This window comes from Oncorhynchus kisutch, linkage group LG20 (genome assembly GCF_002021735.2).
Source record: "Oncorhynchus kisutch isolate 150728-3 linkage group LG20, Okis_V2, whole genome shotgun sequence".
In the NCBI taxonomy this organism is placed as follows: Eukaryota; Metazoa; Chordata; class Actinopteri; order Salmoniformes; family Salmonidae; genus Oncorhynchus; species Oncorhynchus kisutch.
In genome coordinates this window covers 7,712,708-7,732,687 of record NC_034193.2, presented here as the reverse complement: position 1 = coordinate 7,732,687, position 19,980 = coordinate 7,712,708, and the positions used below count along the sequence as shown (strand labels likewise).

The window sequence follows — 19,980 nt, the reverse complement described above, 5'->3', positions numbered from 1 at the left end:
TCCAACTGGGACGGATCGCCACCCTTATGTAGGCTGCTTTCCAGACTTTTGGAATGGTATTCCTCGCCAATGAAAGGTTTAATATATGAGTGAGGGACAGCAATGATCTCTGTGCCAATTCTTAGAAAATAAGGATTTAATTAATCCGGACCAGACACTTTCTTAATATCAATAGATTTGAGTGTCTTTAAAATGTCTGAAAGCTCAATCTCTGTAATAATGCAAGATGAACCATAATCAGAGGGCTGATATAAATACTATTCATGCCAGTCTCTCTTGGCTAAGAGTTGAGGAGAGACTGACTGCATCACTTCTTTTTATAAGAAACATTAATGTGTTAAATCCCAAATTGTTTGTATAGTCAACTGACACACAGTTATCCCACCAGACATGCCATCAGGGGTCTTTTCACAGTCCCCAAAACCAGAACAAATTCAATAAAGTGTACAGTATTATATAGAGACATTATTGCATAGAACGCCGTCCCATCTCATATTGCTCAAATAAACAGCAAACCTGGTTTCAAAAAACAGATAAAGCAACACCTCACGGCACAACGCCCCTCCCCTATTTGACCTAGATAGTATGTTTGTATGTACTGGTATTGATATGTAGGCTACATGTGCCTTTAAAAAAAAAAAACATGTATTTCAATTGATGTAGTTCTGTCTGAGCTGTTCTTGTTCATTAATGTTCTGTATTATTTCATGTTTCGTGTGGACCACAGGAAGATCAGCTGCAACTTTTGCAACCGTTAAGGGGGATCCTAATAAAATACCAAATACCAAAAGTTTCCTGATGCGGCCTTTGGATGAAGGCTCCTTCCCTTCTCTCCTGGTTCACGAAGCACTAAGCACTCTGAAAATCTTTTAGCTGGATTCGATGGTGCTGTAATATATAATTAGCTGACTATAAGGCCCGTCTCTGGGTCTGAGCTGATATCAACTGCCAAACCCAGAACTCTTGCCAAATGATTATCTTCCTCATAGCTATCTCATTGCAAAACATGATTGTGCTATGAATGAGAATCAGGCTCATTATATCATTTCCACACATTTACAGCTTAGCAGAGAAAGAAAAAGCACAAGAACCCCCCCCCTCCCCCTCCCCCTCCCCCTCCCCCTCCATGCTAGATGAACGGCCATAACTGTGACATCCGTCCCAGAACAAAACCGTTTCAATACTGCCAGCCCGGCAGCTGCCTTGTCTTGATGTGTCACTTAATCATTTAGCGTATTCGGATGCAATTCAAATATTCTATGAATAAAATTTAAAAAAAAAAGAAACATCCATTATGTCCCAAAACAGTGATTGCTGAGCTGATTTCAGAGTACACAAACAGATGGTCACAATACTTGGAGTGATTTGGATGCAATACAGTGGAGGAAAAAGTACCTAATTGTCATACTTGAGCAAAAGTATTTTCATAGAAAATGACTCGGGTAAAAGAAAAATCACCCAGTAAAATTCTACTTCAATAAAATATTTGTTTTTTTTAAATAACTTAAGTATGAAAAGTAAATGCAATAGCTAAAATATACTTAAGTATTAAAAGTAAAAAATAATTTCAAATTCCTTATATTATGTAAACCAGACGGAAACCTTTTTCTTTACGGAGAGCCAGGGGCAAAACTCAGTGCATGTGTTTAGTGAGTCCTCCAGATCAGAGGCAGTAGAGATGACCAGGGATGTTCTCTGTTTAGTGAGTCCACTAGATCAGAGGCAGTAGGGATGACCAGGGATGTTCTCTGTTTAGTCAGTCCTCCAGATCAGAGGCAGTAGAGATGACCAGGGATGTTCTCTGTTTAGTGAGTCCACTAGATCAGAGGCAGTAGGGATGACCAGGGATGTTCTCTGTTTAGTGAGTCCTCCAGATCAGAGGCAGTAGAGATGACCAGGGATGTTCTCTGTTTAGTGAGTCCTCCAGATCAGAGGCAGTAGGGATGACCAGGGATGTTCTCTGTTTTAGTGAGTCTACTAGATCAAAGTCAGTAGGGATGACCAGGGATGTTCTCTGTTTTAGTGAGTCTACTAGATCAAAGTCAGTAGGGATGACCAGGGATGTTCTCTGTTTAGGGAGTCCTCCAGATCAGAGGCAGTAGGGACGACCAGGGATGTTCTCTGTTTAGTGAGTCCTCCAGATCAGAGGCAGTAGGGATGACCAGGGATGTTCTCTGTTTAGGGAGTCCTCCAGATCAGAGGCAGTAGGGACGACCAGGGATGTTCTCTGTTTAGTGAGTCCTCCAGATCAGAGGCAGTAGGGATGACCAGGGATGTTCTCTGTTTAGTGAGTCCTCCAGATCAGAGGCAGTAGGGATGACCAGGGATGTTCTCTGTTTAGTGAGTCCTCCAGATCAGAGGCAGTAGGGATGACCAGGGATGTTCTCTGTTTAGGGAGTCCTCCAGATCAGAGGCAGTAGGGACGACCAGGGATGTTCTCTGTTTAGTGAGTCCTCCAGATCAGAGGCAGTAGGGACGACCAGGGATGTTCTCTGTTTAGTGAGTCCTCCAGATCAGAGGCAGTAGGGACAACCAGGGATGTTCTCTGTTTAGTGAGTCCTCCAGATCAGAGGCAGTAGGGATGACCAGGGATGTTCTCTGTTTAGTGAGTCCTCCAGATCAGAGGCAGTAGGGACGACCAGGGACGTTCTCTGTTTAGGGAGTCCTCCAGATCAGAGGCAGTAGGGACGACCAGGGATGTTCTCTGTTTAGTGAGTCCTCCAGATCAGAGGCAGAGGGGATGACCAGGGTTGTTCTCTGTTTAGTGAGTCCTCCAGATCAGAGGCAGTAGAGATGACCAGGGATGTTCTCTTGATAAGTGCGTGAATTTTCCTGTCCTGCTAAGCATTCAAAATGTAATAAGTACTTTTAGGTGTCAGGATAAATGTATGGAGTAATAAGTACATTATTTCTTTAGGAATGTAGTGTAGTAAGTTGTCAAAAATATAAATACCCATAACTACTTAAGTAGTACTTTAAAGTATTTTTTACTTAGGTACTTTACACCACTGGGTGTATACTTAGTTACTGTAGCTAGCCTCAGTCACTGCAATAATTCAGCAAACTAGAAAGTTAGATTTTAGTAGGCAAGTGTTTGTATGCACAACACTTAAAACAACGGATGGCTCAACCAGGTTATAGAGGTTTATTCAACCATCTTGGTATATGTTAGCAGTACAGTATTACAAAGGAATAGTAGTGTTTTATATTCAACCATTTTGGTATATGTTAGCAGTACAGTATTACAAAGGAATAGTAGTGTTATATATTCAACCATTTTGGTATATGTTAGCAGTACAGTATTACAAAGGAATAGTAGTGTTATATATTCAACCATTTTGGTATATGTTAGCAGTACAGTATTACAAAGGAATGGTAGTGTTTAACTATTAAAATAATCATAGTGTTTTATTCAACCAACCATATGTTAGCAGTGGTATTGAAAAGGAGACTGGGAAAGACATTTAGATTCATTTAGTAAATTTAAAAAAGGTTTACGGAGTTAAACCAAAAGAGCAGTTTGCGATGGTGTTTCGTCTTATCCCAGATACTACGCTGATTAGCAGATCTGATTGAATAGGGCCCTATATCTATGTTGCACCATGCCTTATCAACACATTTACAACAAAATAGAACTTGGTAGTGGTTGTCCCTAGTGAGATATTCATTCTGCTCCACAAAATGAAACTAGTGGTTTTTTACATGAACATTGTTGAGATGATCACAATAAAGTACTAAATCCCAAGATACTTATAGGAGGTGAACCTAGCAATTTGCTGGAATTGTATAGATAAAATCTGTATGTGACTCAATCTGTTAACTTTCAGGGAAGAGAAAACCATGCATTTTTGTTTTTAATTGCATTAAGTTTCAATTGGAAAAGCTGCCTTTGAATAACATCAAAAGCCTGTAAGTCTGTACTGTAAGTCCTGAAAAGCCTTCTGAATATTAGATACACATAAATGAATAATTGTGTCATCAGCATACAGATGTTTTTTTTTTCCACATGAACATCTGAGATGATCACAGTAAAGTACTATACTGTGTTTTTATAAAGTACTATACTGTGTTTTTATAAAGTACTATACTGTGTTTTTATAAAGTACTACACTGTTTTTATAAAGTACTACACTGTTTTTTTATAAAGTACTATACTGTGCTTTTACATGAACATCTGAGATGATCACAGTAAAGTACTCTGTGTTTTTATAAAGTACTCTACTGTGTTTTTATAAAGTACTATACTGTGTTTTTATAAAGTACTATACTGTGTTTTTATAAAGTACTATACTGTGTTTTTATAAAGTACTATACTGTGCTTTTACATGAACATCTGAGATGATCACAGTAAAGTACTATACTGTGTTTTTATAAAGTACTACACTGTGTTTTTATAAAGTACTCTACTGTGTTTTTATAAAGTACTATACTGTGTTTTTACATGAACATCTGAGATGATCACAGTAAAGTACTCTGTGTTTTTATAAAGTACTCTACTGTGTTTTTATAAAGTACTCTGTGTTTTTATAAAGTACTCTACTGTGTTTTTATAAAGTACTCTACTGTGTTTTTATAAAGTACTCTACTGTGTTTTTATAAAGTACTATACTGTGTTTTTATAAAGTACTCTGTGTTTTTTACATGAACATCTGAGATGATCACAGTAAAGTACTATACTGAGTTTTTATAAAGTACTATACTAAATCTTCAGATTACTGCATTACCACGATGATGTTCTGGACTGAGAATAAAAATACTTGATTATATTCTGTTAAATCATATTATACATAGCACAGAATGGAGAGAAATAATCATAATGTGTGCGACGTTAAAGACGTAGAAATACAATAGAATGAAGTGATCAATGAAGACTATATGAAAGAAAACAGGAAGCGGAAGAGGAAGTGACATCAGAAAATACACGTCTTCTGGAAAGAAAAACAGCCATAACAATAAAGTAAACTTCAAGATGTCCTTCATTAAAATAAAAAAAATCTATTCATTCATTTCCCTGTACCATTAAAGAGCAGCGTCTTTGACTTCAGTCCGGAGTTCTCTCTTGACGATGAGATGGTCACTCTCTTTCTCGTCTGGAACTCCACTGATGATCTGAGACAGAGGTTTACAACCAAAGTTAATCAACAAGTACCTCTTACATGACACCCACCATATCAACCTCAAATGAATGGGAATCACTATCCGCAGGGCAGGGCTGAGCAGCGTAGGAACTGAGCGTATAGGTTTCCCTTCGTGCATACCTTTTAATTTGGGTACACATCTGTGATAAACAACATACATTGTTAGGCGGGGTATCAACAACCCTGCTGATGAGTAAATGTTTAAAAAAATGAAGAGCTTCTGTCCCAATAGCTCTGTTGTCCCGGGTCTGGAGCAGGCCTACCAATCATATATATTTCCTGTTTGTAGTAATCAGATGTAGGGCTGGGCCATATATTATACGGATGGATCCGCATACAAGTATGGGTTTTTACACTAGCATCTATAACGACTTCTTGATACAATATTACATAAATAAGTTCTACAAATTGGACTACTTCACTGTCAGTTTTGGTTGAGTATAAACCAGTCAGAAGAGAGAAAGATCATTAAAACCATGTAGAATTTATTTGTAGCCATCCTAGGGGGTCCTGCACTACTCATCAGGGGTTGGAACCGATCGTTTCGTTCTGAACAGAACCATAATTTTTTTTAAATTCCGTTCCACTGTTCCAATCGGCAAAATAAAGTTCTGAACCGGTTCGAACCCCCCCAAAAAAGTACCGGTGTATATTGTTCCATTCTGTTCCTTTTTTAAAATTAACCTGTGAAAAATCGACAGTTGTTTACATTTAGTTAATTAAATGACTTCATAAAGCAAGCTAGTTTTTTTACACGCATGATGGACAAACAAGTGTGGCCTATGGCGCAAGATACAACTATAGAAAAATGCCCGTAACCTAAAAGAACGTGATTAGCTGGTTCCCATGCTTTTAAAATAACGGTTCTGTTCCGGAACACTATGGATCACTTTCATTCCCGGTTCCGTTTCTGTTCCTTGAAAAATGTAATTTTCCGGTGTTCTGTTCCCTGAACCGGTTCCAACCCCTGCTACTCATAAAACATATTTACAACTTGTATTATTCAGAAACATTAAATACAGCTATACCATCAACAATAAGACAAATATTGTGATATACTTTGGCCATATTGCCCAGGCCTAATCAGACAGACGTGTAGCTGGCTGTGGGTTCTCACCGGGTGGGAGGAGAAGTCTATGGCGGAAGAGATCTCTGGTCTGTATAGCTTCCACTTGGACTTCATGGGTCTAAAGCTCATGGACGACTCCGTCTCTGGGGATTTCCCGCTCACCAATCCCATTATCTTTTTAGCTGCAGAGAGAAAGAGGGACATAAGGGCTTTTAAAAAAGCTGAGCAGCATAGGCCATTAAAAAGTTAAAGCCAGAGCAAACCATTACTGTAGGCCAGAAAAAAACTAGCCTGGGTGCCAGTCTGTTTCCGCACTCTTGTCTACACCTTATGGAATTGCTATGCTTGACAAGGACAATGGAGTAGAGACAGGGCAGCATCCATGGACTAACTGTGGACTGAGAGAGACCAGGCAGTATCCATGGACTAGTTCTGGACAGAGACCAGGCAGTATCCATGAACTAACTGTGGACTGAGAGACCGGGCAGCATCCATGGACTAACTGTGGACTGAGAGACCAGGCAGTATCCATGGACTAGTTCTGGACAGAGACCAGGCAGCATCCATGAACTAACTGTGGACTGAGAGACCAGGCAGCATCCATGGACTAGTTCTGGACTGAGAGACCGGGCAGCATCCATGGACTACCTGTGGACTGAGAGACCAGGCAGCATCCATGGACTAGTTCTGGACTGAGAGACCGGGCAGCATCCATGGGACTAACTGTGGACTGAGAGACCGGGCGGCATCCATGGACTAACTGTGGACTGAGAGACCAGGCAGCATCCATGGACTAGTTCTGGACAGAGACCAGGCAGCATCCATGAACTAACTGTGGACTGAGAGACCAGGCAGCATCCATGGACTAGTTCTGGACAGAGAGAGACCAGGCAGCATCCATGGACTAACTGTGGACAGAGAGACCAGGCAGTATCCATGGACTAGTTCTGGACAGAGACCAGGCAGTATCCATGAACTAACTGTGGACTGAGAGACTGGGCAGCATCCATGGACTAACTGTGGACTGAGAGACCAGGCAGCATCCATGGACTAGTTCTGGACAGAGACCAGGCAGCATCCATGGACTAACTGTGGACTGAGAGACCGGGCAGCATCCATGGACTAACTGTGGACTGAGAGACCAGGCAGCATCCATGGACTAACTGTGGACTGAGAGACCAGGCAGCATCCATGGACTAGTTCTGGACTGAGAGACCAGGCAGCATCCATGGACTAACTGTGGACTGAGAGACCGGGCAGTATCCATGGACTAACTGTGGACTGAGAGACCAGGCAGCATCCATGGACTAACTGTGGACTGAGAGACCAGGCAGCATCCATGGACTAGTTCTAGACTGAGAGACCGGGCAGCATCCATGGACTAACTGTGGACTGAGAGACCGGGCAGCATCCATGGACTAACTGTGGACTGAGAGACCAGGCAGCATCCATGGACTAGTTCTGGACAGAGACCAGGCAGCATCCATGGACTAACTGTGGACTGAGAGACCGGGCAGCATCCATGGACTAACTGTGGACTGAGAGACCAGGCAGCATCCATGGACTAACTGTGCACTGAGAGACCGGGCAGCATCCATGGACTAACTGTGGACTGAGAGACCGGGCAGTATCCATGGACTAGTTCTGGACAGAGAGAGACCGGGCAGCATCCATGGACTAGTTCTGGACAGAGAGAGACCGGGCAGCATCCATGGACTAGTTCTGGACAGAGGGATTGTGGCCGGTTATATTGAACATTAAGGTGTGTTTTGTCCAACTGCAGATGTTACTTTGACTCCAGTTTGGTTTCAGTTTCTGGCTCTTTGGTCATGATGATCATGTAGTCTGTGCTCTCTACTCTGCAGTGCTGTTCTGTGTGGGATAGACGGTCATGCTGTCAGTGTAGACTTGCACCAAGCCATTCCGTGCTGCTGTTAAGGTCAACTCTTACCTTTGCTACCGAAGACTCCGATCTTCTGCATCGTTCCATCTTTCCTGCTATGCAAGCTGGACTGGGAGTCGTGGGGCCTTATGGATCCCGGGTATTTACTGCCCCAGGCCGGAGATGGCTGTAGATGGAGGAGAAACCATGACATAAATAAATAAACAAACTTAACTAGGCAAGTCAGTTAAGAACTAATTCTTATTTACAATGATGGCCTACACCGGCCAAACCCAGACGACGCTGGGCCAATTGAGCGCCGCCCTATGGGACTCCCAAATCACAGCCAGTTGTGATACAGCCTGGATTCGAACCAGGGTCTGTAGTGATGCCTCAAGCACTGAGATACATTGCCTTTAGACCGCTGCACCACTCGGGAGACCCAAAGTAAACCAATAAGTAATATAAAGACTAAAGGTGAGATGATATAAAGACTAAAAGGTGAGATGATATACTTTATTATCCCCGAGGGGAAATCTGACAGAGCTTCCACATAAACACGTCGACCGACACAATGTACACTGTTAACACTGTCATCATAATGTGCACCCCCTCCACACAAACTGGCATTAGTTCATGCCAGGCAAGGCTGTGACGAGGTGACACATGATGAGACCCTACAGGCCAGGCTCCAGTCCATTAACAGCCTCAGATTTAACAGATTTATTGACAGGGGGTCATGTTTGTATCTGTTCAAACATAAAAGTGGGGTGTGTCTCACCACCTCTTGATGCACAGCCAGTTTAGGAGCCAGTCTGGTTCTGGGGTTTCTATGGTTCTCCTTGTGCACCTCATCCTGAGGAACACCAGCGCAGAGACGAGATTTAGGAGACCAGGGAGAGCGAGAGGTGAGATTTAGGAGACCAGGGAGAGCGAGAGGTGAGATTTAGGAGACCAGGGAGAGAGAAATGAGATTTAGGAGACCAGGGAGAGCGAGAGGTGAGATTTAGGAGACCAGGGAGAGAGAAATGAGATTTAGGAGACCGAGAGGTGAGATTTAGGAGACCAGGGAGAGCGAGAGGTGAGATTTAGGAGACCAGGGAGAGAGAGAGGTGAGATTTAGGAGACCAGGGAGAGCGAGAGGTGAGATTTAGGAGACCAGGGAGAGCGAGAGGTGAGATTTAGGAGACCAGGGAGAGAGAAATGAGATTTAGGAGACCAGGGAGAGCGAGAGGTGAGATTTAAGAGACCAGGGAGAGCGAGAGGTGAGATTTAGGAGACCAGGGAGAGAGAAATGAGATTTAGGAGACCGAGAGGTGAGATTTAGGAGACCAGGGAGAGCGAGAGGTGAGATTTAGGAGACCAGGGAGAGAGAGAGGTGAGATTTAGGAGACCAGGGAGAGCGAGAGGTGAGATTTAGGAGACCAGGGAGAGAGAGAGGTGAGATTTAGGAGACCAGGGAGAGCGAGAGGTGAGATTTAGGAGACCAGGGAGAGAGAGGTGAGATTTAGGAGACCAGGGAGAGAAATGTGAGATTTAGGAGACCAGGGAGAGAAATGAGAGATTTAGGAGACCAGGGAGAGAAATGAGACTTGGGAGACCAGGGAGAGAAATGAGACTTGGGAGACCAGGGAGAGAGGAGACCAGGAAGAGAAATTAAAACTCCATGGTGAGGATTTAGTTTTATGAATGTTACGACATTGAGAGATCAATTTACATTTTAAAAGTCCCATGCAATTTTCAGGTTGAATAAATCAGTAGGTCTCCAAAATGATTGATGTGGATGAACAATGTATGTTTCCCAGCTCCAGTGTAGGTCATCCCTGACACATCTAGTTTGAACTGTTCAGCTCACGGCAAAAGAAACCCTCATCTAAATGTGTACTTCAAAATAATAGCTCCTTCAATAACTTATTGGTAACATCTGTCCAACTCCGCATTTAGCTTTTAAATAGGATGCTGTATGAATCATTAAGCATGTTTCAAACTTCTGGATTTTGTATGTTATATTTAAGCAATAAGGCATGAGGGGGTGTGGAATATTTGTATTTTTTTATTGAACCTTTATTTAACTAGGCAAGTCAGTTAAGAACAAATTCTTATTTTCAATGACGGCCTAGGAACAGTGGGTTAACTGCCTGTTCAGGGGCAGAACGACAGATTTGTACCTTGTCAGCTCGGGGGTTTGAACTTGCAACCTTCCGGTTACTAGTCCAACACTCTGACCACTAGACTACCCTGCCGCCCCATATGGGCAATATACCGCGGCTAAGGGATTATTCTTACCCACGACGCAACGCGGAGTGCCTGGACACAGCCCTTAGCCGTGGTATATTGGCCATATACCACAATCCTCAGAGGTACCTTATTGCTATTATAAACTGGTTACCAATGTAATTAGTTTAAAGAAATGTTTTGTCATACCGTGATATATGGTCTGATATCCCACGGATGTCAGCCAATCAGCATTCAGAGATGGAACCACCCAGTTTATAATCTTCAATAATCAATGGGTATATATTATTTATAGAAATGACCACTGAACAGCAGGAAATACCCAACGCTGAAACAACCCCTGTCATTTTAAATCACAACCATTCCCTGTCGTCTCCCAGAGGACTTCCATAGCTATGCCATTACGCCAACTGAGGTACTACCGACCAAAGCATTAGAAAATTGAGAGGGGATGGTGATGGATGGGGCAACAGGCATGAAGAGGGGAGAGGTACCCGAGAGGGGAGAGGTACCCGAGAGGGGAGAGGTACCCGAGAGGGGAGAGGTACCCGAGAGGGGAGAGGTACCCGAGAGGGGAGAGGTACCCGAGACGGGAGAGGTACCCGAGACGGGAGAGGTACCCGAGACGGGAGAGGTACCTGAGACGGGAGCTCATGCGTTGCTCTCCTTTTAGCTGGACTGCGCCATCCGCTCTTCTTAAAAAAAGAAAAAAAGAAGAAAAAGGTTTGTTATAAAGTTAGCACGAATATCCTGAGTCTAATACACAGAGGGCAATATATGTCAACCATGTACCAGGTAACTAACCAACCACAAAGACGCCTATAAAATGTGACATTGATATTATATTGACACGTGAATAACATCAGGACTGAAAGGCTACGCGGACGTGCCATAATGTGAAGAGAAATACTTCAAAAGCACATTTAAATAAGTTTAGATGCTTCAACTTCTGGTGCTTCAAATGCATTTATCTTTAATGCTAAAAACCATTGCCCTGTTTATGTGTTTGTCGTGAATCTTATATAAAATAATTAACTGTCTAAAAGATTTAGAGGCTGTGTTTTTTTTACGCCTGGATCTGCTGAAGGCAGACAGAAAGCTGACAATACCCACATAGTGAATTAAAATAACATTTATTACTAAATAGGAAACATTGTGAAAAATATTTTGAATTGAACTCGACTTTGCCTTGTCGTCATCTGTCAACATGTCTTTCTTCATGTCTCGTGTTCAACAAAATGCTTGGCATTTTATTCCAAAACAGTCAGAGAGACAGACCTCAGGGAAAGAGTTGTTTTTGTGACAGATACCAGAATGACTGAGTAACACTAAAGATAGGACTAGGAACATCAGAGCTCCCAAAGACTCACCCCGCGCTGTGTTGTGGGGGCTTTAGTTAGTTACCGTGTTGTTAACTAGGGACGGCAGGTAGCCTAGTGGTTAGAGTGTAGGGACGGCAGGTAGCCTAGTGGTTAGAGTGTAGGGACGGCAGGTAGCCTAGTGGTTAGAGTGTAGGGACGGCAGGTAGACTAGTGGTTAGAGTGTAGGGACGGCAGGTAGACTAGTGGTTAGAGTGTAGAGGCGGCAGGTAGACTAGTGGTTAGAGTGTAGGGACGGCAGGTAGACTAGTGGTTAGAGTGTAGGGACGGCAGGTAGACTAGTGGTTAGAGTGTAGGGACGGCAGGTAGTCTAGTGGTTAGAGTGTAGAGGCGGCAGGTAGACTAGTGGTTAGAGTGTAGGGGCGGCAGGTAGCCTAGTGGTTAGAGTGTAGGGGCGGCAGGTAGTCTAGTGGTTAGAGTGTAGGGACGGCAGGTAGCCTAGTGGTTAGAGTGTAGGGACGGCAGGTAGCCTAGTGGTTAGAGTGTAGGGACGGCAGGTAGCCTAGTGGTTAGAGTGTAGGGACGGCAGGTAGCCTAGTGGTTAGAGTGTAGAGACGGCAGGTAGCCTAGTGGTTAGAGTGTAGGGGCGGCAGGTAGCCTAGGTGGTTAGAGTGTAGGGACGGCAGGTAGCCTAGTGGTTAGAGTGTAGGGACGGCTAGTGGTTAGAGTGTAGGGACGGCAGGTAGCCTAGTGGTTAGAGTGTAGGGACGGCAGGTAGCCTAGTGGTTAGAGTGTAGGGGCGGCAGGTAGCCTAGTGGTTAGAGTGTAGGGACGGCAGGTAGACTAGTGGTTAGAGTGTAGGGACGGCAGGTAGCCTAGTGGTTAGAGTGTAGAGACGGCAGGTAGCCTAGTGGTTAGAGTGTAGGGACGGCAGGTAGCCTAGTGGTTAGAGTGTAGGGACGGCAGGTAGCCTAGTGGTTAGAGTGTAGGGACGGCAGGTAGTCTAGTGGTTAGAGTGTAGGGACGGCTAGTGGTTAGAGTGTAGGGACGGCAGGTAGCCTAGTGGTTAGAGTGTAGGGACGGCAGGTAGACTAGTGGTTAGAGTGTAGAGGCGGCAGGTAGACTAGTGGTTAGAGTGTAGGGACGGCAGGTAGACTAGTGGTTAGAGTGTAGGGACGGCAGGTAGCCTAGTGGTTAGAGTGTAGAGACGGCAGGTAGCCTAGTGGTTAGAGTGTAGGGACGGCAGGTAGACTAGTGGTTAGAGTGTAGAGGCGGCAGGTAGACTAGTGGTTAGAGTGTAGGGACGGCAGGTAGACTAGTGGTTAGAGTGTAGAGGCGGCAGGTAGACTAGTGGTTAGAGTGTAGGGACGGCAGGTAGACTAGTGGTTAGAGTGTAGGGACGGCAGGTAGCCTAGTGGTTAGAGTGTAGAGACGGCAGGTAGCCTAGTGGTTAGAGTGTAGGGACGGCAGGTAGTCTAGTGGTTAGAGTGTAGAGGCGGCAGGTAGACTAGTGGTTAGAGTGTAGGGGCGGCAGGTAGCCTAGTGGTTAGAGTGTAGGGGCGGCAGGTAGCCTAGTGGTTAGAGTGTAGGGACGGCTAGTGGTTAGAGTGTAGGGACGGCAGGTAGCCTAGTGGTTAGAGTGTAGAGACGGCAGGTAGCCTAGTGGTTAGAGTGTAGGGACGGCAGGTAGACTAGTGGTTAGAGTGTAGGGACGGCAGGTAGTCTAGTGGTTAGAGTGTAGAGGCGGCAGGTAGACTAGTGGTTAGAGTGTAGGGGCGGCAGGTAGCCTAGTGGTTAGAGTGTAGGGACGGCAGGTAGTCTAGTGGTTAGAGTGTAGGGACGGCAGGTAGCCTAGTGGTTAGAGTGTAGGGACGGCAGGTAGCCTAGTGGTTAGAGTGTAGGGACGGCAGGTAGCCTAGTGGTTAGAGTGTAGAGACGGCAGGTAGCCTAGTGGTTAGAGTGTAGGGGCGGCAGGTAGCCTAGGTGGTTAGAGTGTAGGGACGGCAGGTAGCCTAGTGGTTAGAGTGTAGGGACGGCTAGTGGTTAGAGTGTAGGGACGGCAGGTAGCCTAGTGGTTAGAGTGTAGGGACGGCAGGTACCCTAGTGGTTAGAGTGTAGGGGCGGCAGGTAGCCTAGTGGTTAGAGTGTAGGGACGGCAGGTAGACTAGTGGTTAGAGTGTAGGGACGGCAGGTAGCCTAGTGGTTAGAGTGTAGGGACGGCAGGTAGCCTAGTGGTTAGAGTGTAGGGACGGCAGGTAGCCTAGTGGTTAGAGTGTAGGGACGGCAGGTAGTCTAGTGGTTAGAGTGTAGGGACGGCTAGTGGTTAGAGTGTAGGGACGGCAGGTAGCCTAGTGGTTAGAGTGTAGGGACGGCAGGTAGACTAGTGGTTAGAGTGTAGAGGCGGCAGGTAGACTAGTGGTTAGAGTGTAGGGACGGCAGGTAGACTAGTGGTTAGAGTGTAGGGACGGCAGGTAGACTAGTGGTTAGAGTGTAGGGACGGCAGGTAGTCTAGTGGTTAGAGTGTAGAGGCGGCAGGTAGACTAGTGGTTAGAGTGTAGGGGCGGCAGGTAGCCTAGTGGTTAGAGTGTAGGGACGGCTAGTGGTTAGAGTGTAGGGACGGCAGGTAGCCTAGTGGTTAGAGTGTAGAGACGGCAGGTAGCCTAGTGGTTAGAGTGTAGGGACGGCATGTAGACTAGTGGTTAGAGTGTAGAGGCGGCAGGTAGACTAGTGGTTAGAGTGTAGGGACGGCAGGTAGCCTAGTGGTTAGAGTGTAGGGACGGCAGGTAGCCTAGTGGTTAGAGTGTAGGGGCGGCAGGTAGCCTAGTGGTTAGAGTGTAGGGACGGCAGGTAGACTAGTGGTTAGAGTGTAGGGACGGCAGGTAGCCTAGTGGTTAGAGTGTAGAGACGGCAGGTAGCCTAGTGGTTAGAGTGTAGGGACGGCAGGTAGTCTAGTGGTTAGAGTGTAGGGACGGCAGGTAGACTAGTGGTTAGAGTGTAGAGGCGGCAGGTAGACTAGTGGTTAGAGTGTAGGGACGGCAGGTAGACTAGTGGTTAGAGTGTAGAGGCGGCAGGTAGACTAGTGGTTAGAGTGTAGGGACGGCAGGTAGACTAGTGGTTAGAGTGTAGGGACGGCAGGTAGACTAGTGGTAAGAGTGTAGGGACGGCAGGTAGACTAGTGGTTAGAGTGTAGGGACGGCAGGTAGTCTAGTGGTTAGAGTGTAGGGGCGGCAGGTAGCCTAGTGGTTAGAGTGTAGGGAAGGCAGGTAGCCTAGTGGTTAGAGTGTAGGGACGGCTAGTGGTTAGAGTGTAGGGACGGCAGGTAGCCTAGTGGTTAGAGTGTAGAGACGGCAGGTAGCCTAGTGGTTAGAGTGTAGGGACGGCAGGTAGACTAGTGGTTAGAGTGTAGGGACGGCAGGTAGTCTAGTGGTTAGAGTGTAGAGGCGGCAGGTAGACTAGTGGTTAGAGTGTAGGGGCGGCAGGTAGCCTAGTGGTTAGAGTGTAGGGACGGCAGGTAGTCTAGTGGTTAGAGTGTAGGGACGGCAGGTAGACTAGTGGTTAGAGTGTAGGGACGGCAGGTAGTCTAGTGGTTAGAGTGTAGAGGCGGCAGGTAGACTAGTGGTTAGAGTGTAGGGGCGGCAGGTAGCCTAGTGGTTAGAGTGTAGGGGCGGCAGGTAGCCTAGTGGTTAGAGTGTAGGGACGGCTAGTGGTTAGAGTGTAGGGACGGCAGGTAGCCTAGTGGTTAGAGTGTAGAGACGGCAGGTAGCCTAGTGGTTAGAGTGTAGGGACGGCAGGTAGACTAGTGGTTAGAGTGTAGAGGCGGCAGGTAGACTAGTGGTTAGAGTGTAGGGACGGCAGGTAGACTAGTGGTTAGAGTGTAGGGACGGCAGGTAGACTAGTGGTAAGAGTGTAGGGACGGCAGGTAGACTAGTGGTTAGAGTGTAGGGACGGCAGGTAGTCTAGTGGTTAGAGTGTAGGGGCGGCAGGTAGCCTAGTGGTTAGAGTGTAGGGAAGGCAGGTAGCCTAGTGGTTAGAGTGTAGAGACGGCAGGTAGCCTAGTGGTTAGAGTGTAGGGACGGCAGGTAGACTAGTGGTTAGAGTGTAGAGGCGGCAGGTAGACTAGTGGTTAGAGTGTAGGGACGGCAGGTAGACTAGTGGTTAGAGTGTAGAGGCGGCAGGTAGACTAGTGGTTAGAGTGTAGGGACGGCAGGTAGACTAGTGGTTAGAGTGTAGGGACGGCAGGTAGACTAGTGGTTAGAGTGTAGGGACGGCAGGTAGTCTAGTGGTTAGAGTGTAGAGGCGGCAGGTAGACTAGTGGTTAGAGTGTAGGGGCGGCAGGTAGCCTAGTGGTTAGAGTGTAGGGACGGCAGGTAGTCTAGTGGTTAGAGTGTAGGGACGGCAGGTAGCCTAGTGGTTAGAGTGTAGGGACGGCAGGTAGCCTAGTGGTTAGAGTGTAGGGACGGCAGGTAGCCTAGTGGTTAGAGTGTAGAGACGGCAGGTAGCCTAGTGGTTAGAGTGTAGGGGCGGCAGGTAGCCTAGGTGGTTAGAGTGTAGGGACGGCAGGTAGCCTAGTGGTTAGAGTGTAGGGACGGCTAGTGGTTAGAGTGTAGGGACGGCAGGTAGCCTAGTGGTTAGAGTGTAGGGACGGCAGGTAGCCTAGTGGTTAGAGTGTAGGGGCGGCAGGTAGCCTAGTGGTTAGAGTGTAGGGACGGCAGGTAGACTAGTGGTTAGAGTGTAGGGACGGCAGGTAGCCTAGTGGTTAGAGTGTAGAGACGGCAGGTAGCCTAGTGGTTAGAGTGTAGGGACGGCAGGTAGCCTAGTGGTTAGAGTGTAGGGACGGCAGGTAGCCTAGTGGTTAGAGTGTAGGGACGGCAGGTAGTCTAGTGGTTAGAGTGTAGGGACGGCTAGTGGTTAGAGTGTAGGGACGGCAGGTAGCCTAGTGGTTAGAGTGTAGGGACGGCAGGTAGACTAGTGGTTAGAGTGTAGAGGCGGCAGGTAGACTAGTGGTTAGAGTGTAGGGACGGCAGGTAGACTAGTGGTTAGAGTGTAGGGACGGCAGGTAGACTAGTGGTTAGAGTGTAGGGACGGCAGGTAGCCTAGTGGTTAGAGTGTAGGGACGGCAGGTAGACTAGTGGTAAGAGTGTAGGGACGGCAGGTAGACTAGTGGTTAGAGTGTAGGGACGGCAGGTAGTCTAGTGGTTAGAGTGTAGGGGCGGCAGGTAGCCTAGTGGTTAGAGTGTAGGGAAGGCAGGTAGCCTAGTGGTTAGAGTGTAGAGACGGCAGGTAGCCTAGTGGTTAGAGTGTAGGGACGGCAGGTAGACTAGTGGTTAGAGTGTAGAGGCGGCAGGTAGACTAGTGGTTAGAGTGTAGGGACGGCAGGTAGACTAGTGGTTAGAGTGTAGAGGCGGCAGGTAGACTAGTGGTTAGAGTGTAGGGACGGCAGGTAGACTAGTGGTTAGAGTGTAGGGACGGCAGGTAGACTAGTGGTTAGAGTGTAGGGACGGCAGGTAGTCTAGTGGTTAGAGTGTAGAGGCGGCAGGTAGACTAGTGGTTAGAGTGTAGGGGCGGCAGGTAGCCTAGTGGTTAGAGTGTAGGGACGGCAGGTAGCCTAGTGGTTAGAGTGTAGGGAAGGCAGGTAGCCTAGTGGTTAGAGTGTAGAGACGGCAGGTAGCCTAGTGGTTAGAGTGTAGGGACGGCAGGTAGACTAGTGGTTAGAGTGTAGAGGCGGCGGGTAGACTAGTGGTTAGAGTGTAGGGACGGCAGGTAGACTAGTGGTTAGAGTGTAGAGGCGGCAGGTAGACTAGTGGTTAGAGTGTAGGGACGGCAGGTAGACTAGTGGTTAGAGTGTAGGGACGGCAGGTAGACTAGTGGTTAGAGTGTAGGGACGGCAGGTAGTCTAGTGGTTAGAGTGTAGAGGCGGCAGGTAGACTAGTGGTTAGAGTGTAGGGGCGGCAGGTAGCCTAGTGGTTAGAGTGTAGGGACGGCAGGTAGTCTAGTGGTTAGAGTGTAGGGACGGCAGGTAGCCTAGTGGTTAGAGTGTAGGGACGGCAGGTAGCCTAGTGGTTAGAGTGTAGGGACGGCAGGTAGCCTAGTGGTTAGAGTGTAGAGACGGCAGGTAGCCTAGTGGTTAGAGTGTAGGGGCGGCAGGTAGCCTAGGTGGTTAGAGTGTAGGGACGGCAGGTAGCCTAGTGGTTAGAGTGTAGGGACGGCTAGTGGTTAGAGTGTAGGGACGGCAGGTAGCCTAGTGGTTAGAGTGTAGGGACGGCAGGTAGCCTAGTGGTTAGAGTGTAGGGGCGGCAGGTAGCCTAGTGGTTAGAGTGTAGGGACGGCAGGTAGACTAGTGGTTAGAGTGTAGGGACGGCAGGTAGCCTAGTGGTTAGAGTGTAGAGACGGCAGGTAGCCTAGTGGTTAGAGTGTAGGGACGGCAGGTAGCCTAGTGGTTAGAGTGTAGGGACGGCAGGTAGCCTAGTGGTTAGAGTGTAGGGACGGCAGGTAGTCTAGTGGTTAGAGTGTAGGGACGGCTAGTGGTTAGAGTGTAGGGACGGCAGGTAGCCTAGTGGTTAGAGTGTAGGGACGGCAGGTAGTCTAGTGGTTAGAGTGTAGGGACGGCTAGTGGTTAGAGTGTAGGGACGGCAGGTAGCCTAGTGGTTAGAGTGTAGGGACGGCAGGTAGACTAGTGGTTAGAGTGTAGAGGCGGCAGGTAGACTAGTGGTTAGAGTGTAGGGACGGCAGGTAGACTAGTGGTTAGAGTGTAGGGACGGCAGGTAGACTAGTGGTTAGAGTGTAGGGACGGCAGGTAGTCTAGTGGTTAGAGTGTAGAGGCGGCAGGTAGACTAGTGGTTAGAGTGTAGGGGCGGCAGGTAGCCTAGTGGTTAGAGTGTAGGGGCGGCAGGTAGCCTAGTGGTTAGAGTGTAGGGACGGCTAGTGGTTAGAGTGTAGGGACGGCAGGTAGCCTAGTGGTTAGAGTGTAGAGACGGCAGGTAGCCTAGTGGTTAGAGTGTAGGGACGGCAGGTAGACTAGTGGTTAGAGTGTAGAGGCGGCAGGTAGACTAGTGGTTAGAGTGTAGGGACGGCAGGTAGACTAGTGGTTAGAGTGTAGAGGCGGCAGGTAGACTAGTGGTTAGAGTGTAGGGACGGCAGGTAGACTAGTGGTTAGAGTGTAGGGACGGCAGGTAGCCTAGTGGTTAGAGTGTAGAGACGGCAGGTAGCCTAGTGGTTAGAGTGTAGGGACGGCAGGTAGTCTAGTGGTTAGAGTGTAGAGGCGGCAGGTAGACTAGTGGTTAGAGTGTAGGGGCGGCAGGTAGCCTAGTGGTTAGAGTGTAGGGGCGGCAGGTAGCCTAGTGGTTAGAGTGTAGGGACGGCTAGTGGTTAGAGTGTAGGGACGGCAGGTAGCCTAGTGGTTAGAGTGTAGAGACGGCAGGTAGCCTAGTGGTTAGAGTGTAGGGACGGCAGGTAGACTAGTGGTTAGAGTGTAGAGGCGGCAGGTAGACTAGTGGTTAGAGTGTAGGGACGGCAGGTAGACTAGTGGTTAGAGTGTAGAGGCGGCAGGTAGACTAGTGGTTAGAGTGTAGGGACGGCAGGTAGACTAGTGGTTAGAGTGTAGGGACGGCAGGTAGACTAGTGGTAAGAGTGTAGGGACGGCAGGTAGACTAGTGGTTAGAGTGTAGGGACGGCAGGTAGTCTAGTGGTTAGAGTGTAGGGGCGGCAGGTAGCCTAGTGGTTAGAGTGTAGGGAAGGCAGGTAGCCTAGTGGTTAGAGTGTAGAGACGGCAGGTAGCCTAGTGGTTAGAGTGTAGGGACGGCAGGTAGCCTAGTGGTTAGAGTGTAGGGACGGCAGGTAGCCTAGTGGTTAGAGTGTAGGGACGGCAGGTAGCCTAGTGGTTAGAGTGTAGGGACGGCAGGTAGCCTAGTGGTTAGAGTGTAGGGACGGCAGGTAGCCTAGTGGTTAGAGTGTAGGGACGGCAGGTAGCCTAGTGGTTAGAGTGTAGGGACGGCAGGTAGCCTAGTGGTTAGAGTGTAGGGACGGCAGGTAGCCTAGTGGTTAGAGTGTAGGGACGGCAGGTAGCCTAGTGGTTAGAGTGTAGGGACGGCAGGTAGCCTAGTGGTTAGAGTGTAGGGACGGCAGGTAGCCTAGTGGTTAGAGTGTAGGGACGGCAGGTAGCCTAGTGGTTAGAGTGTAGGGACGGCAGGTAGCCAAGTGGTTAGAGTGTAGGGACGGCAGGTAGCCAAGTGGTTAGAGTGTTGGACTAGTAACCGAAAGGTTGTTAAGATCAAATCCCTGAGCTGACAAGGTAAAAATCTGTCATTCTGCCCCTGAACAGGCAGTTAACCCACTGTTCCT

General features: G+C 47.5%; 1 protein-coding gene across 5 annotated transcripts in view; it reads right to left on the bottom strand.

Annotated features, from left to right (window-relative positions):
* Positions 1 to 3,131: 3,131 nt before the first annotated feature.
* The window catches only part of kif20ba (kinesin family member 20Ba), a 37,371-nt gene continuing 20,522 nt past the window's right edge, over positions 3,132 to 19,980 (bottom strand). The window contains exons 29-33 of one of the 5 annotated variants that reach the window (XM_031799655.1): positions 10,963 to 11,019; positions 8,871 to 8,945; positions 8,159 to 8,276; positions 6,256 to 6,389; positions 3,132 to 5,109 (exon numbers count right to left, since the gene is read on the bottom strand). In XM_031799655.1, the coding sequence (XP_031655515.1) occupies positions 5,020 to 5,109; positions 6,256 to 6,389; positions 8,159 to 8,276; positions 8,871 to 8,945; positions 10,963 to 11,019 (474 nt within the window). In that variant the 3' untranslated portion in view covers positions 3,132 to 5,019. The remainder of the gene's footprint in view (positions 5,110 to 6,255; positions 6,390 to 8,158; positions 8,277 to 8,870; positions 8,946 to 10,962; positions 11,020 to 19,980) is intronic. The other 4 variants (XM_031799656.1, XM_031799657.1, XM_031799658.1 and 1 more) reach the window with 4 other exon arrangements.